Consider the following 27,920-nt stretch of genomic DNA (forward strand, 5'->3'; position numbering starts at 1 on the left):
CACAGAGAGTTTTGGGGGGTTTTTTGGTTGGGTTTTTTTTTTTTTTTTTTTTTTTCATCCAATGCTGGGGCAGAGACAGACAGGTTTCTTCAAGTCTGAAGGCAGGGACTTCCCTGGTGGCGCAGTGGTTAAGAACCCGCCTGCCAATGCAGGGGACACAGGTTAGATCCCTGGTCCGGGAAGATCCCACATGCCCCGGAGCAACGAAGCCCGTGCGCCACAACTACGGAGCCTGCGCTCTAGAGCCCACGAGCCACAACTGAGCCCACGTGCTGCAGCTACTGAAGCCCGCGTGCCTAGAGCCCGTGCTCCGCAACAAGAGAAGCCACCACAGTGAGAAGCCCGCGCACCGCAACGAAGAGTAGCCCGCGCTCGCCACAGCTAGAGAAAGCCCACGCACGGCAACGAAGACCCAACGCAGGCAAAAATAATAAATAAATTAAATAAATAATTTTTTTTAAAAAAAAGTTTGAAGGCAGGTGGATTTTTGCCTTTCTATCCTGACACACAGAGTGTAGCCCCTACAGATGTCCCAGATTGGTGTAGCACTCCCAGCTTGGGTGGACCTGTGGCCTGGGTCAGAGGTCATCAAACTACAGCCCTGGGCCAAATCCAGCTGAGTGTGATCCTTGGCGTTCATCTCATCACAGCAAAACCTCCACTGAAAACAAACCCAGTGGCGGTCTCTTGGGAAATGACCAAGGAGGGGAACATGGAAATGCAGGAGGCAAAGTAGAACACCAAAGGTACATGCAGGCCAAGGGCAAAGGGACTTTAAAACTGACAGCTGGCTCTGGGGTTTACTATGTGTGCAAGGACAGAGCTCTGTGGGGACAGGGCAGGGGGGAGGCAGAGCACGTGAGGGGACCTGCTTGGGTACAAGTGCCTCCTGCGCGGCAGGCCACGTGACCTGCGAGCAGGCTCGGGGGTGGGACGCTTGCTCCTGCTGCCTTGTCCCTCTTGCTTCTGGGTCCTCCCTGTAGCAGGAGGTGGGGGACAATATCGCCCCTGGGCTGGAGGGACTGGGTGGTGTGACATCACCCCAGAGCAGGTGAGGCCTCAGACCCCTCTGAAGCCGTCAAGAGGGAGATGGACTCGGGCGCAGCTGGGCCCCGCACACAGCGCCTGTGCCCTCCTGTGCCACGTCTACACGGGACGGCCTATTTTATAGGGTGCTCTTGGACGCTGCATCACTGAGCGGCTTGAATAAAATAACTTTTCTCTCTTTGAGGAGCAAACATCCAGAAAGTTCCCCGCTTTGCTTTCTTGCCTAGGTCTCCCCCTGGTGGCGGCATGTCTGCATCGCACCGTGCTGGTCTTGGGGGTCAAATGGGACTTTCCAGTCCGGGAAGGGAGCCCCCTGGGCTGAGCACTCGGGGGTGGCAGGGAGCCCTCTCCCCACCCAAAACACCACCACTGGAGAAATGAGGCCAAGGCGACAAACGCCAGCATGTTGCCACATGATAGAAGAATGATTTATTAGAACAAATTTCATGACAAATCATATAAAATAACCATTTTCCGAAAGACATCCATAAGACCACCTGAGGACAAAATGCACAGAGGTGCCTCCAAGAAGCCAGACAAATAAGTTACCAATCCCAAGGCGAAGACTGGAGGGAGGGAGCATGAATTTGTGAATAAAAAAACTGTACGGCGATGACCGCGGGGGGTGCGGAGGGAAGCGTGGTGGACGGCCGGCCACCGCTCGTTTCCGGGGACAGGCCGTGGGCAGCTGTGCGGAGCACGCGGGACAGGGCACCAGTTGGCGCCTCCTCCGTGTGCACACAGCAGGCTCGCGGACCCCACTGACACCCACACACGTACACATCAGGGAGGGGGCCCGGGGCTCCACATCAGCTAAATGTAAACACGGACACACGCGTCACCTACCGCGGCCCCAGACCCGCGCCCGCTGGCCTCTGGTCCAGCCTCGGTGACCCCGCCCCCCCAGTCGGCCCTGTCCCGAAATCAACATCAGCGCAGGTGCCAGGCAGGGTGGGGGTACCCCAGCCCCACCTGCCGCAGCCAGTGGGCTCTTTGGCGTCGAGGCTGCGGAAACATCAGCCCCCAGGAGGGGGCCGGGCTCTGCTCGCCTGGCACGTTCCCAGCTGAAAGAATCCTGAGAAATATACTGTTCCTGGGGGTCTGTCCCTACCCCCCCCTCACAGGACCTGGAGCACAGAGGCCCGTGAGGCACCCAGTTAATGCCCACAGAGTCCGCAGGACAGCGGGGAGGGGAGGGGGGGGGCACGTTGTCCGGGGAGCTTCTGAAGCCCGGTTTTTGGCCACTTTGGTTAATCGCTCCCTTGCATCTGGCCCAGAACCACTGAAGCGAGGTGCCGGGCCCCGCCCCCCTCCCTGGATGCGCCCGCGAGGCGGGCTGAACCTGGGCTCGTGTGAGCGCACAGTGCCCGGCCCACGCGCTCAGTGAGTTTGGCAGTTGTGTTGGCACCAAAGGCTCGAAGCGGCGGGGTTCCTGCCACCAATGCTTCCACAGGCTGCGTCCCTGCCCCGGGCCACCAGGCTCTGGGGAGGCTGGGAGCTGCCATCACCCTGCCCCGCCCAGCCTGCACTCTGCCGCCTCAAGTCCCGGGGCGTCACGAGGCGTCTCCCCGCCACCCCGCTCTGTTTGGCACTGAAAGACCGCATCGCCCAGTCCTCTCCCCCCACCCGGTCCCGGCCAGCACAGAGGGACAGGGCGGGTACGCACGTGTCCCCCAGCCCACGAGGCAGAGCGGGACCCTCCGGGCCTGGGAGGCTGCTGCAATGGCACAAACTACCCCTTCCTTGAAAGCTAACGACAAAATAACAGTGATGGAGAGGAGGCTGGGCACATGCCCGGACACTGGCCCTTGGCATCGGCCACAGCGGGAGCTGGGCCAGGAGGCCAGCGGGGCGGGGGGGGGGTGGCGCTGGGAGCTGAGGGGGGACCTGGGCACCCACGGGGTTATGGCACGTGTGGGAGTCTTTGTGGTGAACTGTCCAGGCCCAGGATGTGGGGAGGCCGCCCGGCCCCACCACCTAGATCAGGAACCGCTCCGTGTCGGGGAGGAAGGAGGGGTCCGGGAGGCCGGGGGTCCCGCAGTTCGCCCGCTGCGGGAAGCTCCTCGCCGGCAGGGCCGAGCCCGCAGAACCCCGGTTTCCGGTCAGCAGGTCCAGGTTCCCACTGGGGTCCACGATGGCGTTGATGACTGAGGAGGCGCAGAGGGTCAGGACGGCCGGAGGGCCCTGCCCTGCCTCTGTGCCCACCCGGGGGCCTCCTGGCCGGTTAGCTGTGGGGGTGAGCCAGGCCCCACCAAGGCCCCCGCCAGCCCTCCCACCACCTGCGCCCCGCCGCCCCGCACGGCCAGAGGCACCAGTGCAGCCCCCGGGTCTGGGCCACACCCACCTTCCAGCTGCTTCTGCACTCGCCTCAGTTCCTTCAGGATGGAGCTGATTTCCTGGAGGCGGACGGGAAAGAGGCCGATGGAGCAGGACCGCCCAGCGCCCGACTCTCCCTGGGGTTCCGGGGCAGGAGTCGGGGTCCCGGGCTCGGGCAGCTCCCCCAGTCTCCCTGCAGCCGAGCGGGCTGAGGGGGCCCCTCACCTTGTTGGACGTTTTCAGGATGGGCACCTCGTTCTCCGCGTTGATCCTGGCCTCCAGGTCCTCCCAGGCTCGCCCTGTGTTCTGAAAGAGGATCCTGGGCCCCGAGGGGTGGGGGTGGAGACAAGCAGAGGACAGTGACCAGGAGACCCAGGCATGGCACCCTCCCAAGCCAGCCCACCAGCCACGGGGACGTCCATGCCAGCCCCTCCTGGGCACGGGGGAAACTGAGGCCTGGAGCAGGACCTGGCAGGCCGGTACCAGTGTCCTGTCTCTGGGCCTAATGTGGGGAGGGCTGGGAGGAGGGAGGGGGCAGGGAGGGAGGAGCGGGTCATCCTGGAGGCTCTGACCCTCCCAGGCCCAGGGTCTGGTTGCCAAACTGCGCATGTGCAAGCGCGCACGCGTTGCACGGTCCTGGCGCAGAGGCACGTGTCTGCACCCGTGTCAGGGCCTCAGGCTGGGTGTCCTTTCAGGAGCAGTGACTCCCTGGCCCGTCCCCCAGGGGCTCTCCCTGGCCAGCGGGCACACGGGCCGACTCACTTCATCTTCTCAGCGAGGTGCTCCGTGTTCTCGCGGATGGCCTGGGACAGCTGGGACACGGGGTTCAGCATCAGGTTATCGAAGATTACCTGCGAGGACCCGGTATCAGCCCGGCGCCTGGGCGCCCCAGGAGGCCCCGTGCCCTCCACGCCCTGCCGCGGCCCAGAGCCCAGAGCGAGCTCTCCGAGGGGAGGGGCGCCTGCCTCCTCACGGTTCCGAAGCCGCGTCTTGCCGGCCAGGGTGTCCTCGCAGCGGTCGTTCATGTTCTGGTCCAGGTCCTGAGAGCGCAGGGCGCCGGGCGGCACCTTCTGGAAGTTGAGGCTGGCCTCGGGGATGCGCTGCACCAGCTGCAGAGGTGGGGGAGCAGGGGCGTGGCCCGTGGGGCGGGGCACCCACCAGGCAGTGGACGGAGCCGATGCCGCCCGGCCACTCAGGGTCCCTGGGCGCCCTGCCCTCGCGGAGCAGGTGCCGGGCCCGCGCTCTCAGGGTGGCTGGTGGGGGGCAGTGCTGGGCACGGGGTGCGGCCCCGGGCAGGGCTCACAGCCACGGCCCCCAACCTGGGCGTGCAAGGGGCTGCTGAGGGCAGGCTCACCTCCTCACGGGCGGAGATGGTGGAGGCGGGGGTGCCGGGCGCACTGGCGCGAGAGGGGCTGTGGGCAGGCCCCGGGCAGCCCGGCGAGTCGCCGTCTCCTGCCACGTCGTGGATCTCGCGGGCCAGGGTGGCCACGTCCTTCACCAGCGTCTGGCTCAGCCTGCAGCGGCAGGAGGGAAGGCAGGTCCTGCGGGGTCCTCCTGGGCCCGGTCTCAGAGCAGGGAAGTGTGGGGACAGGAGCCAGACGGGACACGACGTCACCACCCCACAGGCAGAAGCCCCCCTCCCCCATGCCCAGGTAGGGTGGGAGTCCCTCCCAGGAGGCAGCCACTGGGTGAGGGGCAGGGCCACGGGTACAAAGCCTCCAGCCTGGCCCAAACGACACCCACCCAGCCACTAGCAGTGCCAGAGGGACTCCCACTGGGCGCCTCAGCGCCTGACCCCCTGAAGGTGGGGGGGCTGGGGCGTGGCCCTGGGAGGAAGGGTGGGGAGAGACACCCACAGGCTCCGGGCCACACCCACTGCTCCTCTGGCCACCAGGGCCCCACGAGCCCCACTCCACAGGCAGGGGCACTGACAAGGGTCAGAGCCAGGCAGGCCCAGAGGCCAGGGACTCTCCACAGGGCAGGGAGGCCAAGCCTGCAGCCCCAGAGACAGCCTAGAGTTCCGTCCCCTCCGCCCTGACGACGGTCACACACGCTTCCCTGAGAGGCTCCCAGGCCACCCAGGAAAGGACACGGGCCAGCTGGGGACCAGCTCCCTGCTGCCCACTGCCCGTGAAGCCCCAGGGCTGGAGCCAAAAGCCTCCGTCGCCCGCCCTCGGAGCACCTCAGCCCCGTGGCCGGCGCACTCTGCGCTACTCCAGCCCTCGGTCAGGCTCGGGGCGGGGGGGACGGGCTCCAGCCTCTGGCTCCCTCGGGCCCCTCCCACACCTGCAGCTGCTCCAGGGACGGGACCCCAGGACCCACCAAGGACCGAGGCCCAGGTCTCCGCAAGCAGCTGTCGCAGCTCCGCTCAGGGCGCCCCCCAGCCAGCCCTCGTGCCCGTCCACTCTCGGCAGCAACTACAGCCCCTCCCGACAGGCGCTGGGCACAGCGGGAGAAATTTCCCTGGCTGGCCTCTGCCTCCCACCAAGGGCTGCCCCAGGCCCCATCAAGATAGGGGTCCCTGACTTGGTCCCACCCTTCCAACATCAAAAAACACGGAAAGACCCCCTTCGAACTGCTGGCAACCGGACCCGTGGCCCTGCCCCCAGCCAGCCCCGCCCTCCGCTCCTCTGTCCTCCGCACCCTGCACGCAGTGTGTTCAAGCTCGCCCACTCGGGAAGCCCCAGGGAGCCCCCACTTCCCCTTCCTCTCTCCTTCCACCTCCACCCCCTTTCCCTCCCCCAGGTGCAGCACCCCCCTCCAGAACCCCACCCCATCTCCTTGGCCGACTCCTCGGCGCCTTCCCAAGCACCACTCTGCACAGGCAACTTCTCTCCAAGCACCCCCAGGTGTCCCGAGAGCTCAGACCCCAGCCCACTTCTCTTCACGCTCTCCACGCCCTCACACTGCCCACAGCCTCGGTCACCTTCACGCCGATCACGCCCACACCTCCATCCCCCAAGTGGGCCACTGTCCTAGGAGCCACCTGCCCCCGCTCGCCTCCCTCCAGGTGCCTCACTGTCTCAAGCTCAGCATCCTTGGCACCAAAACTCACCACTCACCAGCCCCAGCCATTCACCTCCTGCCCTCTCCACAAACCCTGCAGCGCCAAGCCATCACAGCACCCACCACTGCTCAGCGAAAGACCACTCGCTTTCCCTGCCACCTCTGCACCCCCCTTTCCAGTGCCTGACCTGGAGGCGATCCTTCCACTGAATGACTGCATGAAGGAACTCATCTTTAATAAAAATCTTGGTGAAGCCCTTCCTGTACCAGAGATTCCCCCACCCTTCTGGGCAGATCTGCATCCATCCATCCAACCACCCACTACCCATGTAACTGCCCATCCATCCCTTCGTGCACTCAAACATCCATCACCCATCCACCCAACCGTCCACCACCCATCCACCCAACCGTCCATCCAACTACCCAACCACCCAACCGTCCATCCAACTACCCATCCACCCAACCGTCCATCACCCATCCACCCAACCGTCCATCCAACTACCCATCCACCCAACCGTCCATCCAACTACCCATCCACCCAACCGTCCATCCAACTACCCACCCACCCAACCGTCCATCATCCATCCATCCAACCACCCACTGCCCATCCAACTACCCATCCACCCGTCATCCATCCATCCACCCATCTATCCATCCCCCTGACAAGCATTTCCCAAGCCCTTTTAGGAACTAACCCCCCAGCCCAGTCCCGAGGAGAGGAACCCTGTGAATCAGCAGCGTGTGCTGTCAACTGGCCCCACTCACCTGGCGATCTCAGCAATCTCGGCTGTCTGCACAATGAAACCATAAGGGTCGGGCTCTTCTTCCTCGTCATCTGTGTCCCGGAGGCCAGGGGCCCGGGCTCGGGCCCGGCCAGAGCCGCCGGCCCGTGGGGTCTGCGTGGCTGCTGAGGCGTGGGGGCGGGTGTGTCTGGGGGAGCCGTGGTGGGAGCCGTACTCCTCCTCGGACGTGGACGTGCAATCCGAGCCCTGCTGCCGGTGACGCACGTCTCGGGTGAGCAAATTGGTTCCAAAAGCAAGAACAGAACAGAGCAGCCCTCAGCACCTGCGGCAGCCCTGGGGCCCCTCCAGGCAAGAGCCCGGCGCTGCAGGATGAGCTGTGTGGCGGCTGGTAACCCGGCACTCAGACGCCCTTGGGCTGAAGCGCCAGCAGCTGCTGGGCTCCGGGGACTGCAAGGCCACTGCCCGCCCAGAAGCACGTGCACAGACGGGCAGCCCGGAGTGTCCACGGGCCCTTGTGGAGCAGCCCAGGGCCGTGGCTGGTTGGCAGTGGCAGGGGCCGCGTTCTGGGGGAGGAGTCTGTGCCTGTGTGCCCATCGGGCGGGAGCCAGCGCCCCTGGTTAGGGTTAGGGAACTGGGGATGGGTGCCTGCAGATGCCCGGGTGGGGGCAAACCACTCCACGTGGGCCAGCCACGGCCCTGGGCTGGGCCGTACACGTGGCCGCACACAGCCCGTGGTCGGAACCCGGCTCAGCCACCACAGCCCTTCCCTGTACCTGCCCGGCCTCAGCCCGGACCGCTCGCCCACCCCTGCGCTGAGCCCCTGCGGCGGCCGCAAACACGCACAGGACACGGAAGGGCGGGGCAGCGGGTTCCCACCAAGCAGGTGTGGCCCTCACCGCTTGGCCATGGGGCAGATGCCACCTTGGCCCCCTGCAGAGCTGGCGGGCAGGGAGGGGCCTGAACTCCAAGGCTATGGGTGCGGGAGGGGCTGGGGGTTGGGGCAGGTGTGGAAGCAGCAGCACAGGGCTGGACCAGCGGTGCTGACACCTTAAACCAATTCGTTCAGAGGATGGGTCAGTCCCCGCACAGGGCGGGCCTGGCTGCAGGGATGCCCACGTCCACGCCGGCAGGGGGCCAGCTCCGGTGCCACGGCAGACGTCCCTCCCTGCTGCACACGGGCGGGGGGGTCCGCAACTCCAGGAAGGAGCAGGCCCAGCCCCCTATCTGCAGTCACCCAGGCCTGCTTGTGAGTCAGGGGCAGTCCCTCCAGGCTGGAGATGGTCGGGGTTTTCCGCGTTCACACCAGGACTGCCTGGGGGCTGCGGGAGGCCCGCCACCCGGGTGCACGTGCATGTGTGTCGGGGGGAGAAACATCCGCCGATGGGAAAAGGGGCTCCTCCGGGGCCAGGACTGGGGGCCCCGTAGCTGGTGAAAGGCCGACGGACAGGAATCTGCAGACACGCTGCCCACGCCGACCGGACCCAGGGCCACCCTCCCGCCCCCAGCACTCACTGGGTGAGGAGTATCGGGCGCTGCCCGGGCGGGCCCTGCTGAAGGGCTGGCGGGGGACCGTGGTGGTGTTGGCGGCCTTCCTGGCGGTGGCCCGAGCCTCGGCCACGGCGGGCTTGCGGCCGGCACAGTACAACTCGACGCTGCGGCCGGAGAAGCCGGCGCGGGTGGGGGCCATCTCCGCGTCGCTGGGCCCCGTGAAGGAGCCGGCCCGCTTGCGGGGCATCGCCAGGATGTCCAGGCGTGACAGCTTCTTGGCCTGCTCGGCAGCCGGCTGCCCCGCCGGCTCGGGGTTGGCTGGGGGCCCCCGCTCGCCATCTGCGGCCTCCGTGTCCGAGGCATCCCCCAGCCGGGCCCGCCTCAGCCGGGAGGCCCGCGTGGGCCGTGGGGTGGACAAGCTGTTGGAGCGGGTCAGCGCCTGCTGCACCTTCTGGACGCCAGCTGAGCCGCGGCTCTGTTCCTCCCGGGCAGCAGGGGATGGCGGTGGGGCCGTGGGTTTCCGGCGAGGCCCCCACTGCCCTGCCCCCACGGCCCCGGAGGTCTCGTGGTCAGAAGTGACCGTGTCCACACCGGGCAGGTGGGCCAGCTTGGAGCCTCGCTCCTCATCGGGCCAGTCCAGGGACCCCCGGGGCCCGTGGCCACGCCGCGCGGCCAGGCGCCTTGCCGGCTCCCCGTGGCCCGCGTCCGCTGGGCCCGGCGGGCGACGCTGCTTCTCGGAGAGGCGCTCGCGGGCGCTGCTCAGGCCGGCGCCCCCCGGGTCCCGCGCTGCGGGCGGGGATGGCGGCTTCTCCCTCCGCGGCCCCGTGGGCTGCGCGCTGGGCCCGTTCCTGCCGCTGAGCGCGCTGACGGTGCTGGCTGTGTCCACGTCGGAGTCCCCGGACAGGGAGTCCTCTGGCGGCCCGGGGGCGCCGCCCAGCTCACCCTCCGGCTCCTCCACGGACTTGGAGAGCAGTCTGGCCTCCAGGGCGGCCAGCGCCGTCTCTGTCTCCTTCAGGATCAGCTGGGTGTCCTGAGGGTGCGGGTCCACGCGCGAGGCCCGGGCCACGGCCAGGTCCTGCAGGAGCGGGTGGCTGCGGATGTACGGCAGCTGGCCAGGAGCTGCGGGGCTGCTGGCCGGCTCCTTGGTGAAGCTCTCCTGCCGGACGAACGCCGGGGCCTCCTTGGGGGGCGCTGGGGCGGGGCCCTCGGGCTCCGGGGACTGCCCCGTCCGCAGCTGGACGACCATCCGCCCACGGGTGCTGACGTACACGCTGTCCCGTGTCGGGGGGCTGGGCTGCGCTGCCCGCCCTGGGCCCTCCACCTGCCCTGGAGCCACAGTCGCTTTCCTGGGTAAGGCCGCCTCCTCCTTCTGGTCCCCGACGAAGAACGAGGTGGGGGCCGGCTCCCCAGGGGCCCTCGGTGAGCGCCGGCCCCTCGTCCACGCCAGTCCCTCCTGGGGGCTCCCGCGCCTTTCTTCCTGCAGGCCCCCGCCTGGCTCAGGGCCCTGGCCTCCGTCCGACCCACTGGCATCGCTGAGGCTGTCGGGCTCCAGGTCTTCGGGTCCCAGGAGGAGGCCGGCCTGCCCGCTTCCCAGCTCCGGCGGCCCCGGCCCACTCCTCCTGGTGGCCTCGGGGCCGGCGGGGCTGTGCACCCTGTCGCCGGGCGGCTGTGGGAGCAGCCGTCGCTGGCGCACAGGCAGGGCTCCCTCCGGCTCTCTGGCTCCACGCCCGGGGCCGTCGTCTGGAAGAGCAGGGGGCTGGTCAGAGTGAGTGCTGCCCGCGGGCCCACACGAGGAGCTGGCCCTCCCCTGGGCACAGGGACGTGCACGTGTCATCTGCCTAGTTGGTGGCCGGCTACCCCTCCCTGCTGCGGCACTGGAGCCACTTACCTGACAGGCCTGGGTCCGAGTAGCTGTCGGCCAGACTGGCCCAGCGGGACACCCACTTCTGACCCCCGGGAGAGCCTGGTACTGGGAGGCCCTACCAAGAGGAGGACAGGAGCGTGTCCGCGGCAGGGAGAGACAGGAGCCCCACGGGGAGGTGCTGGGGGCAGGAGGGGGTGAGGCTGCCCAACCCAACACCTGGCCCCCACACCACCCCCGTGCCTGCCACCGGCCCAACAGAAGCAGCCAGAGGGCCCCCGTGGCCTCACCTGGCTTGCAGGACCCTGGCATAACTACCCACGTCTCAGCCCTACTCAGTGGGTTGGAGGTCAGCGGTCCCCGCCCCCCAGACGCAGCCAAGCCCCGCCCATGGGCACATATACCCAGGCAGCCTGGATCCCTCTGCACAGGTGGGCACCAGGGCCCGGAGCCCACAGCTCGGGCAGGACCAGAGCCCTCGAGTGCGTACAGGACACAGCGACCGGGGCCCCGGCCCAGACGCTGTCCTCTCCCTGCCCAGTCCCTCCCCAGGGAGGTGTCGGGGCTCAGTCCCACATACCTGGGGCTCCACCTGGGGGGTCCCGCCCACTGGCCGGGAGGCAAACTCCTGCAGCAAGGCCATCCGTTGGGCCACTCCGTCACCAGGCTCGTCTCTGTCCCCTCTGATAACTGGACGGAAGGCGGCCGAGGACGCTCTGGAGAGTTCAGGGGACTCCCGTACCCCGAAGACCTGCCAGGAGGGACAGCCGGGCAGCAGGTCAGAGCCCACGCCCGAGGCCAGACTCCCAGGCCTCCCGCTGCAACACGGGTACCTGGTCAATCATCTTGCGGGCCTCCTCCACCTCCCGGTCCTGCGCCTCCGTCTCGATGGTGTAGGTCCCCGCGTCACTGAGGCTGTCGTCCTCCTCCTGCTTGCGTGCCTTCGTCACTTGGGGGTCAGCAGGGGGTGGCGGTGGGGGCGAGGGGGCCACAGGGCCGGCCCTGTGGGGCAGTGGGGGGGCGGGCAGCGTCGGCGGGGTCTTCTCGGGGCCTGACCGGGCAGCCGGGGAGCCATCCCGCAGGCACTGGGCCACGAAGTCCTGGGCCAGGCGGGAGCGGCGCCCCACGCTGCCGAAAGGGCGAGCGGGGGCCCGGGCGGTGGGCGAGGGGCTGCCCAGCCTCTCCTCCGTCTTCTCCCGCTTGAGCGAGCCGGCCCGCTGCGGCCCCGAGCTGCTGCCCGCCCCCCGGGCCGAGGCCGCGGCGGGGGCGGCCGGGCGGTCCCTGTCGGCCGCCCCGGGGCCGCGGCGCCTGTCGGGCCTGGAGTCCCCGGGCGGCGCGTGCGTGAAGGACTGGGAACGCTTCTTGCGGGGCGCGTCCTCATCGAAGAACTCGATGACGAAGGCCTGCTGGCTGTGCAGCAGCTCCTGGGGGTCCCGCTTGAGCTGCCTCTGTAGCCGCACCTGCTCCCCGCTGGCCTCTGAGGGGAGCCCAGCTGCCCCGGACACCTTGGCCGTGGGGTCCTCCGAGTCGCTCTGCGTGCCGTCCTCGTGCTTGTGGCCTGGAGGGGGCGGGGGCCCAACGCATGAGGCCGAGGGAACGCAAACGCCCGGGGGTCGACACACAACCACCGCCGTCGCGTGGCCGGGGACACACCGCCCCGCCGAGAGCCCAGCGCGCGTGGCCCAGAGGAGCGACAGGCCGCGCCGGACGGCCCCCGCCGCGAGGGCAGACGGCCGCGCACTCACCCCTCAGGGTGCGCGTGTGCACCGCCAGGTCGCTCTTGGTGCTGTGCCGGTCGTCGGCGGGGCCGGCCCGGTGCAGCAGGCTGGGGTCGCTCTGCACCAGCCAGTCGGCCACCTTGGTCTCCGCAGAGACCACCTCGATGGGTGTGGGCTCCTTGCCAGGGGCCCGGCGCTGGCGCAGGGAGAACTTGGTGACGTGGTCCTTGATCTTCACCTTGCCGGGGCTGCAGTCGTCAAACTCGATGGTGAAGCAGGCGTGGCTCTGCACCACGGGGGCCACCCCACCCCCGCCCGCCTCCGCATCCCTGGTGGGTGCCTCGTGTGCCGGCACCTCTGGGGCCCGCGGCGGGGGGGTCTCCTTGGTGGGGATCTCGAAGTAGCTGGGCTCCCGCCGGAACGAGTAGCCCTGCGGCTCCGCAGGGGCCCGGAAGGCGGCCGTGGTCCCCACGAGGTCACTGTCTTGCTGAGCCAGCTCCTTGGGCCGCTCTGTGGGGGAACATGTGCTCACGGGCGGCACCCTCACCCCACCCACACCCGTGAGGACCATCGGCGCTGTCTCTCCCCGCCCACGGCCCCGCCGACAGGGCACCTCCAGGGCAGGCCGCCCTCCAGGACTTACCCGTGTCGGGCTCATCCTGGCGCCGTTCCTCCGTCGGGCTGCCACCATCGTCCTCACCCCACCAGGAGGGCTGCCCATACAGTGGTGTGCGGTAGGCCGCCGCCTCTGCAGAGGGAGAGTTTGACCCTGGGTCCCTGTGGCCCCAACACAGACAGAGGCAGAGACTCGAAGCTGGAGAAGATGCTGGGGTCTGCAGGGGACCCTGGCACCACCTCCCAGCTCGGATCTGCGGCTGCCCAGGACCTGGGCCAGCCACCCTGAGCCCCACTTCTGCAACCCTGGCGGGTGACAACGGCAGTGACAACCTCCCCACAGGGTGACTGTTCTGGGGAGGCTCGTCCCTGGGGTTGCGCTGTTCTCAGCACCTCGGCCCTGGGGCAGGCAATCCCTTGAGCCTGGCCCGGGCCCTCTGCCCCTAGGGCCTGCCTGACAGAGGAGCAGGAGGGCAGCAGCGAGCCCCACCCAGGGCTGGCCTCTCCCCCAGGGGCTGTAAGTTGTTCGGGTCACTGATAGGCGACCTGGGGCTGGGAGCCACTGCGGTGTGACTGAACCACATAGGACAGGGATGCGGGTTTGCACGGGTGGCTGTCTCTACAGGGGTGCAGGGGTGCAGGCACACGTGCTAGGGGGCTGTGCGGGGAGGGGAACGTGTGTAGGTCAGGGTGCAGGGGCGAAAGGTCAGCTCCTGGATGAGGTGGATGAAGGCCTGTGTGCACACCCCTGCCCCTCCCGCACTCCTCTGCACATCATCCTACCTGGCCCCGGTCTCCGGTCCCCCCTCTCTGGCCTGGGGATCACGGCCTCGCAGTAAGGCGCCTGCTCCGGCACAGCCTCGCTCCTCTTGGGTGCCGGGCTCTTGACGCTCACCTGTAGCTGGCTGGTGTACTTCTCGTGCTGTGGGCAGTGGCTGGGGTGAGGGGCGGGGGCTGCCTCGGGAGGGCGCCCCCGCCCAGGGCGCCTGCCTGGACACTCCTCCGCCCCCCAGTGGCACGGTCTCCCTCACAACCCCCGCGGAGCAGACACCCTAAGACGTGCCCGTGTCACGAGGCAAGAAGCTGGGGGTCCGCGCCCAGGACTGGGGGCATCCTCAGGTCCACAAGCTTCCACGAGGGAGTGGACAGCAGCCGTCAAGAGGGGAGACTGCACCCACAGGCCCCTCCAGAGAGAGGGGTGGGGTAGCCCTCAGGAGCAGTGGGAGGTAGGGAGCAGCAGCCTGTCCGTGCTTGCGTGTACGTGCCCGTGTGTGTGTGTGCGTGCGTGTGTGCGCGTACACCTGTGCGCGTGTACGTGCACCTGTATGTGTGTGCACATACGCCTACGCCTGCGCCTGCGCGTGCCTGGCCCCACGTGGCTGAGCTCGGCGGCCATCAGCGCCGGGCTCACACCAGCCCGCCTCTCACGGCTGTGTGACGCCAGGCAGGCCGCCCACACTCCCTGTGCTGCCCACGGTTACTTTGGAAAATGGGACTAAGCCTCCCCCACAACCCCCTCGCCATGGGGCTCCTGGGTGAGGCTCTGGGCAGGGTCCCCCGAGTCAGCTCCATGACACCTGCACGACTGAGCGAGGGCAAAGGAGAGGCTCCACCTGCCGTGACCCGACACCGGGACCTGCGAGCCCCAGCTGAAGGAAGGGTGCTCGGCGGTGCCCCTCACCCAGGACCTCCCACGAGGCTGTCCCCAAAGGCTGCCCCCCTGCTAGCCTCCGGCCTGCTCCTGGCCACCCCCACCCACGGTAGCCTGATCAGGGTCCTCCCGGTACCCAAGATGCCGGGTGGGGGACGGGTGGGGGACGGGTGGGGGACGGGTGGGGCCCTCCCCGGGTGGGGCCCTCCCCCCTCCCGCCCTCCTCCCCTCCCTCCCCACTAACCCCTCCTGCTGGGCAAAGCAGCCATCTGGAACTGCATCAGCCAGGGGTGGGGTGGGGTGGGGTGGGGTGGCGCGGGGCAGGCGGGGCGGGGGGGGGGGCATGACCATCTTCCCTGCCTGCCAGACTGGGCCATCCGGCAGGGCAGGCCAAACCAGGCTGACTCACGGCACCCTTTCGGGCCAGGGTGGCCCAGCGGCCTGGGGGAAATGGGCAGAGTGGGAAGCGGAGGGCTGTGGGGACACAGGGGTGCAGGGGCCCCAGGCCAAGCACCAGCACTGACCCTGAGTGCCTCCTCGGGGACTCGGTGCTGCACCCGCTCCAGCACGTACATGTTGGAATGTGACAGCGCGTTAAGGAGGACAGGGAACAGGAAGGGGGCGGGGGGCGGGGCCTGGGCCCTCCCTCGGGGGCCCTCTGCTCCCAGGCATTGTGGAAGAAGAGGGAACGCGGGGTGGGGGCAGGCTGGTGCAGATGCCTGCAAGCTTGCCCCCCATGCGTGTGCACTGGCCATGCATCCACACTGCAGGGACAGCCTGCAGGCCGTGCTGTCCCCAGTCAGGGGACAGGACAGAGGCTGCTCCAGGTCACCGCACACACGTGCCCTAGGTCCGCGGGGATGCTCTCCATCCCACTTTCAGCCCAGGAGCCCAGCAGGGCCCCAGAGGCCATGCCACATGCGTCCAGCTCCCATCCCAGACCAGCCCTCAGCCCTGGGCCTCCTGAGGCTTCAGGGGTGGGGAGGGCCTCAGCCAGCCACTGGGTCCACACCCGCCGGCGGGTGTGCCCAGGCAAATGCAGACGGAGGAGAGGATGCACTCCTGCCACATGTACGTACGTACGGTCCCCGGCTGCCCAGGGCAGAGGCATGGCCCCCACTCACCCACGTCCCGAGTATAGAAAGCCACACCTGGGCGGCCCCCAGAAACACCAGGACTCCGGGTCCCGGGAAAGTTCTCCCGTTCCTCGGGCCCTGTGTGAGCTCAGCCCCGAGGGAGGGCAGAAGGTGTCTGTGGCTGGGGCGCAGGTGGGGGGGGCTGGAGTTCAGGCTGGAGCCTAGCCCGGGCTTCACCCTCCTGCCTCTAACCCCCCGAGGTCCCCACCCACTTCCAGCATAACAGGGCGACTGAGGTCCTGGGGACAGAGGGGGAGGCCAGGAGGGGTGAGCGCCCCCAGAAGGATATCGTAGCCGAATCGGATGACATCGTTGAGCTTCAGCGTAACGTATTTCTGGTCCGGGATGCGCACTTCGTTCACGAATGTCTGCGGAGTAGGCAGGAGGCGGAGATGAACCACGGCAGGCGGGCCGACGACTCTGGAGCCCCCAGAAGCGGACCACCAGGCCCTCCTGTGATGCTCTGGGCCCGGCACCGTCCTCCCAGCACGGGCGCACCAGCCTCACACCCCAACGGGACCACAGGACAGACGGCCGCAGGAGGATCGGCCAAGGGGGCCGAGGCGCCAGACCCCACCCAGCACCCAGGACACAGCCCCTCGAGCACAGAACCCATGGACACCCCTGTGAGACGGCCCCGTCTCTCCTCCACACAGAGCTTCATGCTGGGCCCAGCCCCCAAAGCCCTTGGGAGCAGAGAGGCACACCCACAGGGTGGCCCAGGGGCAAGGCCGGTGAGACTGTGCAGCCCATTCAGGCAGGGACGCTTCATCTGATGGGGTGCCAAGGGAGGAGGGGCTCAGGGGGCAGACCCTCAGCTGGGGGCACCCTGAGGGGGGCCGGGGGGTGGCACCCCGCACTTGCTGGAGTGCTCACATGGCAGAGGCAGAGCCAGCCTGAGGCTCCTGGGGGAACCCCCGCTCAGGATGCAGGGGGCCGGACTGCACAAGCTGGGAGGGAGGGGGGAAGGGCCCTCCTCAGCTGGTATAAGGGGGTGGAGGCTGGTGGTTTGTTTTCTTACTGAAACAGCCTCCCAGGGCAGTAGACCAAACACAGAAAGAACAAGGCACCCAGACAGATGTTGGACCTTAGAGAGAGCCCTTCCCTGTCCCTCCCGCCCTGTCTCCACCTGAACCCCTCTCTGCTCCTGCAGCCAGGAACTTCCTCTTGGTCACCTCCTTGTCCCTGTTGCCCCCAACTCACAAAAGAGCTCACATATCCCCCGTAAGACAGGGTACCCCAGCACAGCCCCATCTATCACAGGAACCCCATTTCCCAGCCTGCAGGAGGTCCCATGGCCTCCCCTGCCCACCTGAGGGCCCACTTCCCTCCTCACCCAGGAGGCAGCCCCACTTCCCAGAGGCCCCACCCAGTGGGAGCCCTCCCAAGAAGGCCACCAGAGCAGGAGGTCCTGGCGGCAGGTGGGGACAAAGCAGAGGAGTGGGGCCACGATGAGGGAGCAGAGCCAGGGTGAGGATGGAGCTGGGGTGGTGCCAGCACTGAGGGAGGGGTCACGAACGGGGGTGGGGTCGTCACAGGGGGAGGGCCATGGAGGGGGTGGAGCCATGGGGGGCCCAGCAGGAGTGGGGAACCAATGCAGATGGGTGTGGCCATGGGGCGGGGGCGGTGCCGGCACCGTGGGAGGGGTCACGGAGGGGTGGGGCCAGCACAGGGGGCAGGTCCTGGAGAGGGGCAGGGGGTGGGGCCACGATGCAGGGTGGAGCCAGGGTATGGGTGGAACTGGGCTGGGAAGAGGGCTGGGGCCAGCACAAAGGCCCTGCACTCACCCCATTGAGGCTGCCCAGGTCCTTGACCCAGTGCTCGTCCCTGTCTTGGTCGTAGTTGATGACAGCATGCTGCTTGTCCACACTGCGGGACTGGGGAGACACAGAAACCCTCGGGTGGCCGCCCGGGCCAGGTGGCCCAGGAGGTAGAGGCACCCTGCAGGAGGCCCCGCTCCCCACTCTCCAACCCTCCCCCACCCGACCACAACACCACCACCAGGCCCCTGGCCACGCAGCCCACGAGGTCCCACCCACGCCTCCACACCTCAAGCGTGTGTGCCCCAGAAAGCCCACCCAGGCCTGACCCAGCCAGCCGTCCTGGCCACGGAGCAGGCCGCGGGGCCCCTCCCGTTGTGAGCAGCCCTCCACGGCACCAGGAGGCCAGTGCCTCCCCTGCCACACCAGCCACTGCTCCTGGGTCAGCGTGGGAGGGGCTGGGAATGCTCGGAAGATCTGGGACACGCTGTTCACTCCCAAGGGCAGGCCGGGCTGGCCGGGGGCGGCAGGATCAAAGTGCTATGGATGCTGGGGGGGAGGGGAGCCCTCCCCCGCCCAGCCTGGCCCACAGTGCACACCTCTCGGAGTGACGGACACGCGCACACACGCGTGACGTGCCTCAGACCCCACTGCTTTCTGCTCATGTGCACAGAGCTCACACATCCTGAGCACACCCTGTCACCCAGATGCCACACGCACGTGAACACGTGCAGGGAGCCCCGCCCCGCGCGCTTATAGCTCTGCCCTGGCCCCCGGCCGACCCTGGGCTCCCCCCAAGGCCAGCCACCCGGCTCCCTCACACAGTCAAGCTGGAGGGCTGCAGCCCCTCCACTCCAGGGACAGAGAGGCGGGGATGGGGCCACAGGGCCACATTCTGCTGGGTCAGGCGCCGCCAGCACGAGCTGCGTTGCCCAGCCAGGGGGTGGCCGGTCCTGACACAGAGAGCATCACCGCCGCCAGCCCGCTGCCCACACCTCGCTGCTGGAGGCCCCGTGCGGCCGCTGCATCCCTCCCCCACCACCTGAGGAGCCCAGGCCCGGGGCAGCCCCAGGAAACACCAGCAGCACCGGCCAACCGTGGGGTGCTGGGGCCCAGCCCCGGGCAGATGACGGTACCTGCCCGGCAGGGCCCACACAAGACACGCAGGACCCCCCACTTCCAGAGCGTGTCACAGGAATGACGAGGACCACACACTCGCTCCCCACCGCCTGGGACAGGATGGCCCGGCCCTTGGGAGGGAGACCCAGCACCTGAGTCCCTGCATCACCCGCCTCCAGGCTTCTCAGTTCTCACAGGTGAGTGCCCAGACCCCTCCCCCGAGGCAGCGGCCACCTCCACGGAGCCACTTTCTCTCTGATTCTCTCCACCTACCCAGCCCCTCCGGCACCATCCAGAAATGGCCACTTTCCGGGGGGGCCCAACACCCTCCCCGGAGGACTAGAGCTCCCAGGCTGGGCCTCCCTCACCCAGAGACAGGAGTGCACAGCAGGGTGTGGGGGGGGTGGACATGGGCTCGGGCCCCGCCCCGCCCCCACCCAAGGTCACGCCGCTTGGCCGAGGTGCCAGGGCAGGACCTGGGAAGGAGACTGCGGCGGGCAGGGCTGTGAGGGCTCCAGCCTCTCCTGGGCTCAGAGGCCCGAGGTGGCTGGCTTCACGCACAATGCTGCTGCTGCAGCGGGGGCCCGGCGGGGGCCTGCAGGCCCACACCTCGTGCTGCCACGGACCCTGGGTCCTCCAGAAGGCAGCAGGGGTGCAGGGGAAGTTTCAAGGGGGGAGCAGAGTCTGCGGGGCCAGCCGGGGCCTCCTGGACACAGAGGCCAGCCCGGAGCCATCTGCCCCAGCGCCACCCCCGTGAGCCAAGGGAAGCCCCCAGGCCTAATCCTGGCAGGGCTCCAGTGCCAACTCACCTGCCTCCCAAAGCAACGGGTCTCTGGCGAGGTGAGTCTGACCTTGAGACCCCCTGCCCCGCGCCCCCGGCCTCAGCTCTTCCCCCGTCCCGAATTCCTCAAAGTCAGCACCCAAAGCTAGACAGCTCCAGGTCACCCTGGCCGCAGCCTGTGCCCTGGATGTGGGCACCACCTCCTCCACTGGACTCCCCCGCTGGTCCCCGAGCCACGCCCTCCCACTGGCCTGGCCCAGGAAGGGTGGGGGCAGGGCACGCTGGGGGGACCCACACGCCCTCCTCTGGGCCTCGGTCTCCCGGCTGCAGGTGCTGGCAGAGCTTCCCCAGGCGCCAGGCCCCGGGCCCCGGGCGGCCTAGACAAGGGTCAGCAACTGCCCCAGGGGCCTGCGTGCTTGGGCTCGCCCCACTTCAGCCCAGGGAGCTGCCCCCCTGGGTGGCCCCGTGGGTCAGGCATTCCCTTAGAGTCCAGCCTGGCAGCTGGGAGGCCTGGGGCTCACTGAGGGGCTGGGGGCTCCCCTCCTCCTGCGCCCCTCCGTGCCCAGCCACCTGCCCACCTCAGCCCTGCCCATCACCTGCACGCCAATGGGGCCGGACTCTGCCCTCCACATGGCCGGGTATCGGGCTCCCGGGGACCACGGGCCTGAGAGGGGCTGCTGGTGGCTGCACGCTGGGATGTGGCGGGATCGGGGCTCCGCCTGGCCCGAGGCAGACGTGGTGGACGACGACAGGAGGGCACTCTGTGCCTCAGGCTTGGCCACTACCTTTGCCGAGGTGTAGCCCCCTAGAGGGGCTTCTGGGCTGACCTTTCCAGCCTGAACACCTTCCCTCCCTCTCCAAGCTTCAGAGCTCCAACTCAAGCCCAGCCTGGCCAAACCCAATTCCTCCTCCCTGCCCACCTGGCCCTTCAGCCTCCCTAGGGAAGGCCACCAACCAAGCCCCCACCCGGCTGCTCTGGCCACCCCCCCTCAGGCCCAGGCGGCGACCCCCGCTGGCCTTCCTGGTCAGCAGCCCTCAGTCTGCCCCCCGCCTGCCTGCTGGCCAGACGCTTTGCCTCTGCAGGTGCCATGCCCTCTCCTGGGCCACGCTCTCCGGGTGCCCACTTTCCCTTTCCCAGCAAGACCCCCCCGTCCCCCCCACCCTCAGCCCCAGGCTCCCCGACGTTTGCACCCAGAGCCTGGGCTGCCCCAGCCCCTCCCCAGACTGCGGAGAGCCCCAGGAGCTCTGGGCACAGGCAGGGAGGGTCCCGCGTCCAGAGACCTCCCTCCCTCCCTCCCTCCCTCCCTCCCTCCCTCCCGGGCCCGAGGCAGACCCCAGCCCCGCCCCAAGCCCAGGGGCCCAGAGGCTGGAAGCCCACTCCGAGGGGGAGGTGGCCCCTTGGCCCAGGCAGGACTCAAGACTTAAAAGGACACAAAGCAGGCCACGTGGCAAGTGGAGCGGATGGGGCACAGACGTGTAAAACAGCCTCAAGAGGCTCCAAACACACGGAGTTTTGGAAAAGAACCTAATTGTTTGTAGTCACTTTAAAACGGAATAAAGACGTGCTTCCAAAATTTGGGTCTGACGCCCTCCGTGGGTGAAAGCCCTGCCCAGGATCTGGCAGCGGCCCAAACCCCAGGCTCTGGGCACACCCTCCTGCCAGCTCACACCCAGCGCCACCCCAGCGGGGCCGCAGCGCCCATGGCCTGTGTGTGCGGGGGGACCCCGAGCTGTGTCTCTGGGGCCGTGCTTTCCGGGTAAGGATGCGTGCAGATGAGTCCCAGCTGTCTCCCCTCCCACGCGGCAAACCAGGCGAAGGCAGAGAAGACACCTTGCCACAGACATGCACACGCTTTCCCTCTGTCTCACACACACACACACACGTACAACATCCACACACGTGTGCACGCATGTGTGCACAGACGTGTGCCGATGCAGAGGTACTCGCCCGTGCACATCCACACACGTATATACACACACGCCCTGCACCAGAGCCCGGGGACACAGGGGCAGGAGCCACAGCAGGCAGCCTGGGCCCGGACACCAGGCAGACCTGGGCCCGTGTCCCCGCTCACGTCCTCACTGGCCCAGTTTGTGCCAGGCTTGCCCTGGGGGCCAGGACCCGTGGCGAGTGGGCGGCCCAGCGGGAGAGTGTGGCGGCATGAGGCCAGGCTGGCGGCTCTGCCTCTGGGACACAGCGCCCCTGCCCCCGCCCCTCCGAGGTCCACGCGTGGGCACTCCTGCCTCGGTTGTGGTACAGCCTCCTGGATGGCCCGTTCCCCAGCCTCGTCTCCTCCCGCCACACCGCCTCCCCCTCCCCGCCGGGCAGAGGGCCCCCCCGCCTCCGCCAGCACCGCCCCCCAAGCTCCCACTCCTCAACTCTCAGTACAAAGTCACCGTGTCCAGTCGGCCCCATAGCCCCCCATCCCAAACGCGGTGCCACCTTGGGGTTCGTCTCCTGGGGGGTCACTGGGTTCCTGCTTGTGTGCTTGTGGGCGGCCCAGCCCTGGAATGGAGACCCCAGGCGCCAGCGTGGGGTCAGTGACCATCGAGTGACACATGTGGGAATGGATGCCAGGACTCACAGAGGGCAGGCCCGGGTGCTCCGGGAGCACGTGGCAGGGAGAGGGTGAGGATGGGGCAGGCGCGGAGGACCCCGGAAAGCCAGGCAGGTGGGGAGCGGCTGCGGCCCCGAGGAGGCCTAGTGGCCGGGCGTGCCTGTCCCCGCACCCATTTGCATCACGTGAGCAGAGGTGGAAACCGAGGCTGTGGGTGTGGACAGGACCTCCAGGGAGGGGTCTTGTACACCCAGAGCCCAGGGCAAGTGGGAGAGCCGCAGGGGCCGCCAGGCAGGCGCCAAGAGGCCAGGGAGCCTGGAGCTGCCATCCTAGGGAGAAGCTGTGGCGGGGGGGACGGCGTGTGCAGTGGCCATCCGGGCGGTGGCGTGGGGACTGAGGCCGTGGTGTGCAGGTGAGGAACTCCCTAGCAGGGGCTCCACAGAAGAGTACGGGGTGAAGGGGGCTGGCAGGACAGCACAGCAAGAGGACGGGCGTCCTGAGCAAGGGGCAGGTGGGCTGGAGTGGGGAGGCGCTGGGAGGGGCGGCATCCCCACACCTACTCTACAGCTACGTGACCTCCCTGGGCCTCAGTTTCCCCGTGTGATGGAGACACGGCCACGCTGCCCAGGACAGCCTGTGGCAGAAACGCAGGTGCACCCAGGCCAGGGCCGGCCCAGCATGCGGGGCTGAGGATCCCCCCTCCCTCCACCCTGCTCAGGGCTCCACACTGATCAGCCCAGAAACTAGGAACTGGACCCCAAACTCACGCTGAGCACCCTGCCCACCCCCTGTCCCGGCAGCCTCTGCCCCACCCCCTGGGAAGAGAAGCAGGCAGAGCGAGGGCCTGGTGAGGGACAGAGCCGGCGGGCGGCAGGGGGGAGCACGCTGCGCCCCCAGCACGCACAGGCTCCCGTCGAGTGCCACCTCCTAGGAGAGGCCCTCCCAGCCACGCTGGTGGAAGGGCAGGGCCGTCGACAAGCCACACAGTAACGTCACAGCAGGGAACACACAACTCCCGGCCAGGGGTCAGGGCCAAACGTGGTGACCCCTGTGGATCGCTCGCCAATGGACAGACAACGGAGGTCATGTCACGTGACACCATCAGGGAGCCACCAGCCACATCAGGACCCCCGCAGCGGCCACCCGAGGAGGCCAGGGGGGTGACCTACGGCCTCCGCTTGCTTTATGTCGTGGCCTGAGAAGTCTTTACACTTTACCTGGTCAAAAAAAAAAAAAAAACCAGACTCTTTCAGGACAGATGAAAATGATATGAAATTGACACACCAACGTCCACAAAGTGACCAGCCCACCCTTTGTCTTCCCAACAATAGTAAAGCTGAGTGGCTGTGATGGAGGCGTGTGGCCTGCAAGGCCTCAAATGTATACCCAGCCCTTTACAGAAAACATTCACCCAGCCCTGCACAGACCCACTGTCTTCCAAAGGCAAGAAGCAAAGAGAAAAAGGGAGAGACGGCTGTAGATCAAAGATACTGAAAAGACCGAACAAGCAAGGGCAGGTCCTGCTGGGTCTGGAATCAGGCAAATTAGAGGACGTTTGGGGAGAAGTCAGGGTGTCTGGACAGGGACAGGCCTTGCATTTGCTGCACAAGTGGACATGCACGTGGTCAGGACCCCCGGCTGCAGCCCAAGCCCCATGGATCCCAGGGAGTGAGTGGGCAGCAGCAGCCAGGGCTGCACGTGGAACAGGGGAGGGGTCTCACCCTGCACCCAAGTGGGCCGCTTGGTTGGACCGGGCAGTGCAGCCCTGCCTAGGACTCCTCCTGAGACTCCCATAGTGGGTGTGTGGGACTGGCAGGGCTTGGGGACACGGATCCAGGTGCCACCCCGGGGAGGGGTCAGGGCTGCAGGGAACCCAACTCGATCACCCCAGGAGGGTGGGGAAACCCTGTGGACCCTACTGGGTCAAGTCCCCCGCCCCCTCCCTTCCTCATTCCTAGGAGCTGGACGTGTGCACCCCATGGAAGTCAAGGTTGGCTGAACTCAAACTCAGGGCCAAAGAGAAATTCCCGATTGCCGGGTGCTGGTGTCCTGGCTCTTAGTGCCCTGCCAGCCTCTCGAGCCTGAGAAAGGCCCCCATCCCCCGCCCCAGGGCACTAGCCTTCCACTGGACAGCTCTGGTGGTCAGAGCTGACCCTGTGGCCCCCGGATTCACGGCCCTGTTGGGGCCCCGGACAACAAGGACGTGGACGGATCTGCTTTCGGGCACCTTGCCAAGGTGGGCCCCGCCACCTTCAGAATCCGATAGCACCTTCCCATCAGAAATGGTCCAGGGCTTCCCTGGTGGCGCAGTGGTTGAGAATCCGCCTGCCGATGCAGGAGACACGGGTTCGTGCCCTGGTCCGGGAAGATCCCACATGCCGCGGAGCAACTAAGCCCGTGAGCCATGGCCGCTAGGCCTGCGTGTCCGGAGCCTGTGCTCCGCAACGGGAGAGGCCACAACAGTGAGAGGCCCGCATACCACAAAAAAAAAAAAAAAAAAAAAAAAAAAAAAAAAAAAAGAAATGGTCCAATACGCAGAGGCAGGGACCCTCACCCACGAGTGCACACACCCACCCGAGGCCCCCGAGCCCCGCTGTGGGCCCAGGGCCCAGGGGGAAACGCCCGGGCCTCCTCCCCAGGGGCCCCGCAGCAAGCGGGGCGGCGCCTCCCCGCCCGGCGCTCGCACTCACCTGCAGCATGAGCTCACACTCATCGCGCCCCACGAAGATAAGCTCTCGGGGGAGCCGGTGGCGGGCGCCGCTGCTGCTCACCAGGAACCAGGAGGTGACGCTCATCCTGGCGCTGGCGAGGCCCGTCCGGCCCTGCGGGGAGGAGTCGTCAGAGCAGGGCTCCCCTGCCTGGGCTGGGGTCCCCGGACAGCCCAAAGGCCAGCACAGATCCTGCCCCGATGAGGTTCAAGCCCCTTCATGGCACCGCAGTGGCCGCTTCCAGAAATGCTGGGCTCCAGGCCGGCCCCTCACCAAGTGCACCTGTCCCCCGTGGATCCCTCCCAGGCTAAGGTCGCCCGGTCCTCCCTTACACTCTAGGTCCACACACAGCCTCTTCTCTCTCTCTGGGTGCCAGAGATTGGGTGCATGGGGTGCTAGCCACACTGCCTGCGCGTGGACCCACATGTGTCCCCGTGGCCCGCAGGAGCTGCTCCCAGGTGGGACTCAGCATGGCCCTTCAGGGTCCCCACGAGGCTAGGGCCACACCCAGGACACAGACTCTGAACCAGAGGCTCTGCCTCCCCCTGCTGGACACTCTGGGGTGGGCCCAGGCAGGGGGCTGGGAGGAGAGGGCTGGAGACGAGAGCCCTGAGCCATCAATACGCCTGCCACTGAGACGGGGTTGAACGTCCCTTGGCGGCCACTGTGGCCGCCCTGCAGACGCCCCCAGGCCAGGACAGTACCAGGTGGTCAGGGCAGCAGGCAGTCCCTCCAGTGCCCAGGAGGGAGGTGGTGCTTTGGTGCCTGAGATCCTGGGGGCTGATATGGTCAGGACGGACGGGGGTATCATGGTGCCTTGCGGGGCACAGAGGGGACAGCCTGAGTGACGACAAGGGCCGATGTCACCCGAGATCAGGCCCTGGGGCAGCCCGGGGCCCCACGCAGCCAGTGTGCATGTGCTCTCACACAGATGCCAGTTGCCCAGAGCCGTGTCACAGGGGCACAGGTACCAGAATGTGCAGACACACCTGTGCCCCACACGTGTGCACACAGCTTCCACACACACCCGGAGCACCGCCTACAAGTGCCCTGGCCGCTCTCCTGTGGAAGCTCGCATGCGCGCGTGCGCGCACACACACACACACACACACACACACACACACACACACTGGGTAAAACGTGTCTTGAGTCCTGCCACGCGCCAGGTGGTGTCCTGGGCTCTGAGAGACACACACTGTCCCTGCATCGCGGGGCTTCCCTCCAGCCAGGGAGGTGGGCAGCAAGAAGGGAAACCGCTTGTGAGAAGGTGCGAGTGGCACAGAGAGACATAGGGGTGGGGACAGCAGCGCAGCAGTGAGGGGTCCATCTAAGGAGGGTGGTCAGGGAAGGCTCACTGGGAGCGGGTGGAAGCCGGCATGCGAACATCTGGGGGTCATGCTCCAGGCAGAGGGAACAGGCAGGGCCAAGAGGCTGGGCCACATGCTCCTGGGAGTTCTGTGGCTTGTCCGGGAGTGAGGGGGGAGGCCCTGGAGGGCCCAGGACATGCTGCATCCCTAAGTGCAGAATGCAAATGCAGTAGGCCTGCTCCAAAATTATGATGGATTTCCAAACAGCGAGAGCAGAATGCTAAACCCGGCGCAGGGTCTGAGTGCGGGGCCCACGGAAGAGCGTGTGTCACACGCCCGTGAGGCCAGCCCTGGAGGTCCTGGGTCCACGATCTGACTCACAGTGTGCAGAACAGATGTCAGGTCAAGCAGAAGACTAGTTAAGACGTGAGACAATAACGAGGTAGACAGAAGATGGTGCTGGCACCTGGCGGGAGCACAGGACATAGGGAGTATCCCCAGGCCCTGTCCCTGCACCGCCCACACCCAGAGCCTCAGCCTGAGGCTCCTAAGAGCCAGTTCCCAACACCAGGCCCCACCCATCGGTGAAGGCCCAAGTGACCATGTAACCCATGGCAAACCCTCGTCACCTCGGGCAAGCAGGTGGGAAGAGGTCGAAAAATCCACCCAGAACACAGCCCCAGCCGGCCAGAGTCCCTCATCCTGGGACCCCTGCCCTTCCTCAGGGTCCAGCCAGAGGGGCAAAAGCTCTGGAAGCCAAAGGGGCGGGCACTTCCAAGGCCCGGCAGCCTCCGGAGGCCTCACCAGCACAGCCGGAGAAGATGACAGTGCTCTCTCTAGGAGAGTCCCCACCCAGCCCCCAGCCCAGCCCAGCTCCCACACTCTGCCATCACCTGCCACCAGGTCGTGATGGGCAGTTGGGAAGGGGACCCCACCCAGAGGAGGCCACAGCCTCTGCTTATGGCAAAGGAGGCCAAACCCCCAAAGCCGGATTATGCGGCTGTGGCGGAGCCAGGCCGCCCCTGCCGCTGCCAGCCCATCTCGAAAAGGCCCAGGCCTGGAGTCGTGGACGCTCCCAAACAGCCTGCGGCCGGTTCAGGGCTAGGCTGGCCATCGTTGCTAGGAGGGAGAATACTGAACACCCCAAACTTGTCCCCCCGCGAAGGGCCACCCGCCTGGAGGGGAGGGAGGAGGTGGAGTCGCCCGGGGCAGGGGCCGGGAGGGGCAGAGAGCGGCGGCGGGCGGCTGGAAAGCGCAGACTGAACGGAGGCCGGGACAGCGGAGAGGCGGCGGCGGCGAAGGGAAATGAGGAGAGAGGGAGGTGGAGGGAGACGGAGGGAGACGGAGGAAGGGACCGCGGGAGGGGAGACCAGGCCGGGAGGAGGCCGGGCGGGAGCGCCGGGCCCGGAGGGGGAGGGAGCGACGCCTTCTCCTGAATCAGCGCTCGCCGGGCGCGGCGAGGGCCCAGCCGGTGCCTGGGCGGGGACCCCGGCGCCCGGGCCAGCGCCCCCCTCTCCAGGCCGCGTAGACGCGCGCCCGGCGGTCCCTCCCGGCCTGACTCAGACCTGGGCCGCCTCCGCGGGGGCGAGGACCGACCTGGCCAGGTGCGCCGGCAGCCCCCACCCCCGCGCCTTTGTCCGGCCCACCGGGCTCCGCTCCCCCGCCCCCTGCCCGCTGCCCGCGCGGCCCCGTCGGCGCGCAGGTGCGGGAGCAGGGAGGCCCGGCCGCCGCGGGCGCAGAGCGGCGCGTCTTACCTGCGGCTCGGTCCCGACTCGGCCCCGGCTCGGCCCCGGCCCTCCCGCCCGGCCGGCCGAGCGCTGGGCGGGGCCGCCGCCTAGGACATGCCCGGCGCGGCCCGCACGCTCGCGGCAGCCCGGCGAGCCCACGGGCAGAGCGGCGGCCCGGCCTCGCGCGGCGGGTCCCTGACGTCTGCGGGCGCCCCGCCCCGCCCCGGCCAGGCCCCGCCCCCGCTCCGCCCCGCCCCCCGGAAATCCAGGTTAGGGCGGGCCCGGAGCGCCAGGTGAGCGCGGCTCCCTCCCCCGGAGGCTCAGCGGGCCCCGCCCCCGCGCCCACCCCTCCCACCCCCGCCGAATGGGCCCAGCCCCC

The 27,920-nt window shown here is 67.8% G+C and overlaps 1 protein-coding gene across 1 annotated transcript; it reads right to left on the bottom strand.

The window, feature by feature from the left end:
- Positions 1 to 1,451: 1,451 nt before the first annotated feature.
- Positions 1,452 to 27,655, bottom strand: CEP170B (centrosomal protein 170B). Its single transcript, XM_067027631.1, has 19 exons — positions 27,569 to 27,655; positions 24,490 to 24,621; positions 17,369 to 17,458; positions 15,869 to 15,949; positions 14,970 to 15,026; positions 13,578 to 13,716; positions 12,823 to 12,927; positions 12,207 to 12,689; positions 11,295 to 12,019; positions 11,042 to 11,212; positions 10,489 to 10,579; positions 8,625 to 10,340; positions 7,135 to 7,378; positions 4,718 to 4,877; positions 4,329 to 4,472; positions 4,126 to 4,214; positions 3,589 to 3,682; positions 3,392 to 3,443; positions 1,452 to 3,194 (listed from the first exon to the last, which is right to left on the bottom strand). The coding sequence occupies exons 2-19, from the start codon at positions 24,592 to 24,594 to the stop codon at positions 3,025 to 3,027; spliced, it is 4,716 nt and encodes a 1,571-aa protein (XP_066883732.1). The 5' UTR covers positions 24,595 to 24,621; positions 27,569 to 27,655; the 3' UTR covers positions 1,452 to 3,024.
- Between the last annotated feature and the right edge of the window lie 265 nt (positions 27,656 to 27,920).

Source organism: Kogia breviceps, chromosome 3 (genome assembly GCF_026419965.1).
Source record: "Kogia breviceps isolate mKogBre1 chromosome 3, mKogBre1 haplotype 1, whole genome shotgun sequence".
Lineage (NCBI taxonomy): Eukaryota > Metazoa > Chordata > Mammalia > Artiodactyla > Physeteridae > Kogia > Kogia breviceps.

Excerpts from the sequence above, each read along its gene's own strand:
- CEP170B (XM_067027631.1), bottom strand. The coding sequence starts at position 24,594 with ATGAGCGTCACCTCCTGGTTCCTGGTGAGCAGCAGCGGCGCCCGCCAC. Across the intron at positions 12,020-12,206 it reads GCACACGCGCACCCTGAGGG|GCCACAAGCACGAGGACGGC; the intron begins GTGAGTGCGCGG and ends CGCCCCCTCCAG. Across the intron at positions 11,213-11,294 it reads CCCGCAAGATGATTGACCAG|GTCTTCGGGGTACGGGAGTC; the intron begins GTACCCGTGTTG and ends CCCTCCTGGCAG.